This window comes from Morone saxatilis, unplaced genomic scaffold (assembly GCF_004916995.1).
Source record: "Morone saxatilis isolate NCDOM2014 unplaced genomic scaffold, NCSU_SB_2.0 Contig7, whole genome shotgun sequence".
NCBI lineage: Eukaryota > Metazoa > Chordata > Actinopteri > Moronidae > Morone > Morone saxatilis.
In genome coordinates this window covers 1,238,571-1,247,486 of record NW_023340246.1, presented here as the reverse complement: position 1 = coordinate 1,247,486, position 8,916 = coordinate 1,238,571, and the positions used below count along the sequence as shown (strand labels likewise).

The following is an 8,916-nucleotide window of genomic DNA, read 5'->3' as shown; positions in this document are numbered from 1 at the left end:
TGTTTTCATTCAGGCCTGGTAGATTTGTGCAAATACCATTTGGAGCACTAGGACGAGGCAGAGGAACCAGTTTTTTCCACAGATATATATATATAAAGAAAAATATTGTAATAAAAATTCCCTACTGCAGCTTTAACTAACTGATGCTATGTCAGTATTATATGGGCTTATAATAAAAACTAGGGCAGGGCCGAATTAACCCACTTAGAGGCCCAGGAGTGAAAAAAAAAAAATATGTGGTCTTTATTGAAACCCTTTGTTGATCACTACTTCCATCAACAATACATGACATCCAACACTGGCAGAAGCACATCCACCAAATATTCCAAAAGAAGATTCAAACAGGGGCACAGAGGACATACAGACAGATACATCATGGTTAGTGTCCTGTGCAGCACTAAAGAAAAACTTCTTGTATTGCTTCACAAAGAAAAGAGCTAAGTTCCAGCTTGGAATTTGCCTACAATCACATGATGAAAAATACACCACAGCCATTAAACCTCAAACAGGAAAGAATCAATATTTTTGCATTTCTCGCAGCCACTGTTGCCGTAGTTACTCCTACATCACAGCATGTTCTCATTCCCAGGTTGTCAAATATACAGACAGCAGCGGTGTTCAGTTAGTTGGAATCTGGCCCTTTATTAACGGTTCTTTATTTAGGCACTATTGTAACATATTTTTCTGCCCAAAACTCATGAAATGCAGCACACGTGTCAGTGGTGGTGAAAAATGTTGTATTATATGGGTATGCACTGGGTGTTTTATTTAGAATATTGACTGGATTCTGCAGCGTCTGTGTCTGCCTTCCTGCCAATGCGATGTACTCTTTGCTGCTTGATGCAGATAGACCAGCCGTGCCACAAGAATTGTCTAGATCTGGCGTGACTAGTTCTGGCAGCCACAGTGCAGCCCAAACATGTCATGGCTGGGTCTGGTGGATTTTGGCCATTAAACTGATATTGACTTGACTGATATTGAGGTCTTTTAGGTGTTTTTATATGGCTATGTGACAAATTTCCTCCTCAATAAAGTATTTTTGATTCTAATTCTGATTCTGTACCTTATACAACCCCCTTCGGAATACCCAAACTATCCCTTTAAGGTGTAGCAGGTACACATTAGTCACTTAACATCCTTCATATGACACAAGTATGAGCTACAGGTTTGGACCCTATGTCTATTCGCCCATCGTGACTGTCCAATTTATCTCACATTCATCACCAAAAGGAAATTTATCTGACACGCAACAAAGATCATAGATTTGGATAGTTTGGAACCAAAAACATCACAACCTCAGTGTTTGCCTCATCCCAATTAGTCACCACAGCTCAAACAAAAGAAGCTGTTTTCCCAATAAAAAAGTTCTACTTCTCCAACAACTTGTGCTACAGTTCATTACACTATTATAATTGGCTGCCTGGAATTCTTTAGCCTGGTGATGCTTTCGCTGTGCAATGCTTGCTCCTGTGTCTGGGTCTAATTGATTTCAGGTTGTCTACGTAGACTGGCTAATTCATTTAATTCATAGGAATAAAGCCCAAGTCCAGAGAAACCTATGCCCATGCTTATCACGGGGAGATAAAAGTTTTTTCCTGCCCCTTCAGGCTGCAAAAGGCAATTTGTCGAGTGGCCTGCTTAGCTCCCGACGATGGCGTGAGGCCATAGCATTAATCAGAGTGAAAGCGGGGGAGAGAGAAAAGAGGAGATGGAGAAAGAGACGGGCTCTTGGCTTAGACTTTTTTAAGCTTCGCGAGAGATTTGTCAGTTACAGTTTTAATATTCTACATATGTTCTCAGTTCAAAGAAAGAGCTGACAAAACAAATAAATCATTACTCCAGGCTGCATCTCTCCTGTCCGCAACCATTAAACTATTTCATGGCTTCTTTTTTTTCTAGCTGCAAAGAATTGCGGAAACATTATTCATTACCTCTATTGATTTCTTAATGCTTTTCTCTCTGGACAAGGTCATGCCAAATGGTCTCTTGCCCCATTGACTCAGTCTAAACACTGGTGTGATGCTGGGAAATTTGATTATGCTTATATAATCAAAATCCCTAATGGCCTCTCACTGGCTGCTCGTCACTCTCAGACTCTGCAGCTGTATTGTAGGGGATTAAATGGGCTGTGACATTTTTCTGTGTCTGTGTCTATACCCTTGAATATGTCCTGGTTGCAATAAAAACATTCCCTCTATCTCACTGTAATGGATGAATGCCTTAGAGGGAGGTGCTGAAAATGGTGGCACCTTAGGCCTGTGGATTGTTTCACCATCTCCGCTTGATGTAACTCTGATAACACCGTCGCTCATGTAAACTTGCAGCCGGCACAGCAGGGAGCCTTCGTGTGTCTGGAAATGAGCTCTCATTAAAGAGAATCATGGTGTACATATGAGCACACAGCAATTAACATGACAGGAAATGTTCACTGTCCACTGTAGATTAATTAGAGCCTGAGCAGCGACTGCTGCAAAGCCCTGTCGAAATGCAAGGAATTATTATTTTTCTGTCAAATAATACATTTTTTGGAGGATGCAACATGCTCGAAAACGCAAAACAAAATTCAGTGATGGTGAAAATGTACGTATTATATAGCCCCAGAGGTACGTTTCATCGATACCTGGCGGCTGTGGCTCAGCTAGGAGGTAGTGCGTGTCATCCACTAATCAGAAGGTTGGTGGATCGATCCTCCCGCTGCATGTTGAAGTATCCTTGAGCAAGATACTGAACCCCAAATTGCTTAATATTTATACTTTTAGTTTTTTGCAAAAAAAGTACAGCATTTAATATTGCTATTCAGGACAGTGGTTCCCAACCTTTTCCTTAAGGAAACCCTTTTTCTATAATTCAGTAAACTGATGACCCCTAATCACTGACATTTTTTACTCCACGTTATATTAAAAACTGTACAATGAAACCAAATAGTGAAATCAATAACAAAAACTTCCAGTGCAGGAAGTCTGCATATGCACGTATATTCTTTATGTTTTCTTACACCCCTTAAATTCAAGAAGGCCTCGTAAACACCATGAAGCTTTGGTGACCCCAAGTGGGGGTCCACTGATTTAGGAATTATGTGATCAAGCATAATATTGGGAATATAGTCTTACACATTTAACTAATTACTTATCAAAGTTACCATATATACAGTTGTGTGTTCAATTCTTTATCTTTAACCAAGTATGATAATTTAAACAAAAATGAAACTAACATATAAAAATCACCTAATTCACCTAGTTTCTCCAGTAGATATGTTTATTCTCTTATGCAAGTTGTTATTGTGATAACTGCATTAACAACTACTTCAATACTTGTTATTGTAAAGTAACAGTAGTTTTACTTGAGTACATTTGTGACTACTCTTCCCAGCTCTGATTATACCGTAGTCACAAACTTTGGAACATCTGATAAAATTAGCTACACTTTTCAGGAATAAAAAAAAACAACAACCTTCTTTTCACCCTGACAACTGCACATTTTTATAAAGTCTATTCTGTTTTGAATAAGTTTTCTGGGCCCTCAGGCCTTCCCATACAGCCATCCTACATAAAGGATCACATAAAACCTTAGCTCAAGTAACAATGTGCCAATCATGGAAACCGGAGCAGTGATAACATTGTCCTCCAGCTCCAGTGTTTGACGAGGAAACAGCTGACAACTCTTACCTCTTGTGCACAACAGCGGGCACGGCTGAAATAATTAAGTTGTCTGGATCCCTTGATTCCTGGCAGCTACAGGCCGTATTTCCAAACTTCCATTCTTATCTAAACTTTTACTGACAGTCTCTGCTCAACGTTACTGAATTTAGCTCGGCTTTAATGAATCAATGTGCGGAACATTTCAGGCTGCTTTCAGAACCAAGCACAGCACACACTGTCCTTAAAAAGGCATATTCTCATGCCGCCATGAAAGCTGTTTTAATCCCTCTAGATTTGGTGCAGCTTTTGCTAACATCCTAATTGATCAGATAAGTTCCAGGGTTGGCATTAAGGACTTGTTGGTTAAGCTCTTATCTGTCTCATATTCATTCAAGACATCATCAGTGGGGCTCAGCAAAGTTCAGTCAGACGTTCCTGATTTTACTTCTACAGCTCCCAATTAGCTGCATCACCTACACAAAAGCTCTTATTTCACTGTTCTACTGATCATGTTTAGCAACATCTATGTTTAGAATCCAAATCATCAGAGAATCATTGGTTCCATAAGTGTTTTTCCTCTTTCTGCATTTTTTTTAATTTAAATTTTGTATATTTCTCCACAATTTTACTCAACACAGGAGTACAGGGGTCTCCTGGATAATGTAACCATCATTTATGTTTATGTTCTGACCACCATCAATTATTTCAGCTACATTTCTGAGAAATCAAGTTTTGGCACTTTATCATTAGGGCTGCAACTAATGATTATTTTCATGATCAATTAATCTGCCGATCATTTCCGTGATTATTCTCATTAATTGATTTCCCAAAGCCCAAGGTAATATAATGTCTTGTTTTGTCCACAACCCAAAGATGGCTCTAATTGGTTGCTTTCATCCAGACCTGGTGGGAGTGCTAGAATGAACCAGAGGAACCATATTTTTTCACAGATTATCTGTCTCATGTATTACTGTCAGGATATATTAGAAGTTTTAGCACATATAAAAAATATATTTAAAAAAAAATTAAACATCATCTGCCACTCCGTTTCTGTTGGCCATTAGAGGATGTTTAAATTTATGTCACTGTTTTGCCTTTTTTCACAATTCAAAACGTAAAGATACTCACATTTTCATTTCAGTTAGGCTTTTATACATCTAGTTCTGTATTAAAAGTAGCGCATGTATGGAGTGTTTACAAATGAGGCCCTTAGGAATTGAGTCCACAACAGCTGTCATTTCTATAAGTACTGTGCAGCTTGGTGAATATGCTATTTAAATATTTGCATAAAATGAATTCTATATAAGAAATAATCTTTCTACATATTTATATTCAGATTTTCAAAATAAAATGTTTAATGCAAGAGCAAAACAATGTTAATGCTGAATATAATTAATTACATTACATTACAATTTGCTAGAGTTGTACTGTATAATTACTGAAAAACATTCTTCCTACATTACTATTAGGGTGTTACAAGAGGGAAAATATGCTTCATAATGAAGAGAAATATTGCAACAAAGGGGTGGCCACATACCTAAGGCTACAGACTTAAATATCTTGCTTTTTTTAGAACAGTAACCGATTTAAATGACATTAAGTAATTGGATTTTTTTCTGTCTGGTTTCATTTTAGAAGCTGTGGTGGTAGAATTCAAGCTTTATCTAATACAGTTTCATCCCCATCAAATGCTGCTGGATTGACAGGAACCCCCGCCTCCTGTGCACAGAAATTCCCCTGGTTCTGGACTGTTGAGCATAATCCAGCCAAGCCCAACACAGCACAGCACTGTACTTAGTGAGGGAGACATCAGATAAAAATGTGATGAAGAAGGGGAAAGAGTTGTTTTTGCTGCTGTTAAACAAATTGATGGACAATACAGACACTGGATGATGGATGGATCCCTTGGATGTGCCAACATCAATGTAAAATACTACAGGAAACTCTTCCATACACTGATTCCACTGGGAAGTCTAGCTGAGTGAAAACACTGCACCCTGTAAATACACATCATTCACTGTTGAGGAAAAATGCATCTGTGTTTGTTCAAGATCAGATGCTTCTCCAAAACAACATTCTGTATATTTAGTTTTGTGCTGAGAGTCTCATTCAGATGCCATGAATTTTTTTCTCCTCAAGATGTACTTAGTGCTGCAAAATCATTGAAAAGGTATTGACACTGCCATAATGACAACTGTAATTTCCAAATTGCACAAGGGTGCTGTGCTTTCAAATTAGACAGAAACAGAACTAATTAAAGCTGAATAAACAGAATTCTTTGGTCACTTGTCATGGAGACAGCTTGTCATTTTTTGCACGTTTCTACCAATTTTCTGGGTCTGTCAGCTCTAATAATCTTTATTGTTTGAGAATTTATCACTACAAGTGATCCCTTTAATAAACCCAATCATCTATCAACCAATTACCAACTGTAATTTTTTGACAGAATTCTGTGCTTCAAGATTCCTCAAAAAATATGTAGGTGTTTACCTGTAGATGAGAACTTCATCATCAGAGCAGTTGTACTGGAGCTGGTACATTTTCACCTTGGGGGCTGACTTGCTCACTGTCCACTTGACTAGCGCTGAAACAGCTGTCACCTCAGAGACAGACACAATCCTCTCTGGTTGGCTCTTCGGAGCCCCTTTGCTTATCCTGGTGGTCCCTGTGATATCAGAGAGGCGGGACTTCGGCGGTGCTGGCTGCCCAGTGCCGTTGCTGAGGTGGGGTAGCTGGACAATGGACACCTCCACGGAGGCGGTGGACTCCCCGGCCACGTTTGCAGCAATACAGGTGAAGGTGCCGTAGTCCTTGGAGGTGGTGATGGTTATGCTGAGGGTTCCGTTGCCATAGACAGCGGTTCGGGAGGAGTTGCCAATCAGCCGATCATCAGGGGAGATCCAGTGGATGGTAGGAGAAGGGTCTCCAGTTGCTTCGCACCTTAGGCTGGCTGTCTGGCCCTCCAAGACCAGCATTCTGTGGGTGTGCTGGGTAATGAGCGGTGGCTGACACACAAACTCCTCCTCCTTCACATTCCAAAAGTAACGACCCTTCAGGCCAGGAGGGGAGGCACAAGTCTCTAGGTCATCATCTCTCTCAAGCCTCCGCAACCACAGCATCTCACAGTTGCAGTGCAGTGGGTTTCCGCCTAGGCTTAGGGACAGCTGAGGAGCATAGGGTGTAGTCAGGATCATGGAGTCCTGGGCGCGGGCAAAGATGGGGTCTGGGGGTAGCTTCTGCAAGCGATTTGAGGTCAGGTCCAATCTCGCCAGCCTTTCCAGGTCAGTGAAGGTGCCCTCTGGAATAAAGTCCAACAGATTGTGGTCCAGACTTAGCTGGTGCAGGTTAATCATTTGGCGGACTGAGTCCCAGGGCAGAGACATCAGGTTGTTGTAAGAGAGATCTAGATCTTCCAAGGCAGGTGCCAGGTCTTCAAAGGCCTTGTCATGGATGCGTCCCAGTTGGTTGTTGTTAACAATGAGGTGCTGCAGGTTGACCAAGCCTCGCAAGTCATCAGGGCCCAGCTCAATCAAGCGGTTGTTGTCCAGATGAAGTGAGCGAAGTGTTTCCAAGTCCCCAAAGGAAAAGGGCTGAATGTAGCTGATGGTGTTCCTGGAGAGGGTCAAGTCCACCAGGTCGGTCATATTGGCAAAATCCTGCTGCGTAACGCGTAGGATGTAATTGCCTCCTAGACGGAGCTCCACCGTGCTGCGATCAATGTCCGGAGGCACAAAAAGAAGGCCTTTGGAGGGACACAAGGTCCCCAGGGACTCGGACAAATTCTGGCATACACAGTACTTGGGGCATGCATGGGTGATCATCACTGTGGCTCCCAGGACCAGCAGGCAGCAGATGATGTGGTCCATGGTAGAGTCATACAAAGGAACCTGTGTGAAAAACAATAAAATAATGACAGATAAGGTAAAAGTAATGTTCATAAACTTTATCATCTTTCAAACTAAAGTAAACATGGCCCCTCTTGAAAGCATTCAGGCGCAAAAGGTGTGAACTGATCTGAGATAAAGCCACATGCCCAGTGGTCCAGCCCAGGTCTTTCTAGAAATAATCTAAATTTTCAAATTATTTCCCAAAAATATATTTTAGATGGATCACTTTAAACATTTGTGTGCCTCATTTGAAATCTAAACATCTGATAAGGGAGGCCAAAACTATGAAATAAATTATTTATATTTAAGAAATCACACTTTCACAGGCAGAAATAAGAAATAAGGGTACAATAACCATATTTCCATTGGATGTATAAAGCATCTGGACTTTGACCTTTTCCTTAAAACAGTATACAGTCTATTGTCAATAGCATACATCTTATATTTGTCTTTGTTCCATAATGGAGCCTGTCAGTTCCATCATTCCCCAGAGACCCTGAAACGGCCTCTATCTGGGATGTCATATGACCCAGGTCCATTTCTCTAGGTGGATAGAGCACTCAGGTGTAGACAATGCTGCAATCAAAATGTTAGCCTGTGATCAGGGAATACAGTGCAATAACTCAAGTACAGAGCATTAGACAGCCAGTGCTCAGAGACACAGCGCGAGCTGTACTAGTGGGCTACCTGGGCGACTGCGGTGATAAGCGGTATTTTTATGTGACAGTCATACATTAGCATATCTCAGTGGTCAAGTAAAAAAGGAGTTTAGGTGCGACTACTCATTCCAGCCAACTATGCATGATGTAGTCTCCTCCCTGGTTACCCCATTATTACTGTAGCGCATTATTACTGTGGCGCTGCCTCAGGCGGCAGCTTGTAGCCGCAGCTCCCGTCGTGTTTTTTATATTTGTTTATTTGTTGTTTTCAGTCTTCTCGTTTGTTTTTCGAATTAATTTTCGAATTTCGAATGCACAATCCGTGCATAAACGTTGAGACAATGGCTGCACTAAGTTTTGTTACTTTTCTCCGCGTTCTTCTGTTACTTTTTTTACTTTTTGTAACAGAGAACTTTGCCGGTAGTAGTGGAGGCATTGTTTACACGCGTGAACAGCTGATTGCGCTGTGTAAAGCCTGTGCTGCTGCCGTCGGAACAGACTGCGGTCCAAACAGGAGTTTAGGCAGAGGAGACGCACCAGATTTGCAGGCGCATGGAACGCAAACCCCGCGAAGGAGAAAGTAGGAAGACACAAGCCAGCAGTTCGCCTAGCGATTATAATTTTTGGGCAAACCGTGAGGTCTTTGGGCGGAAAAATACACATGGACGAATACTTTACCTCCAGGCGTGGTGATTGAAGCCCAGAGGGAATACCCGTGAGCGTAGCTTATTT

At 41.3% G+C, this 8,916-nt stretch overlaps 1 protein-coding gene across 1 annotated transcript in view; it reads right to left on the bottom strand.

Moving 5' to 3' along the window:
• Positions 1-8,916, bottom strand: part of lrfn2b (leucine rich repeat and fibronectin type III domain containing 2b) — a gene marked incomplete at its 5' end in the record, with an annotated part of 71,216 nt that overhangs the window by 4,841 nt on the left and 57,459 nt on the right. Inside the window, 1 exon segment of the mRNA XM_035678088.1 lies at positions 6,129-7,525. Coding sequence (XP_035533981.1) covers positions 6,129-7,504 — 1,376 coding nt within the window.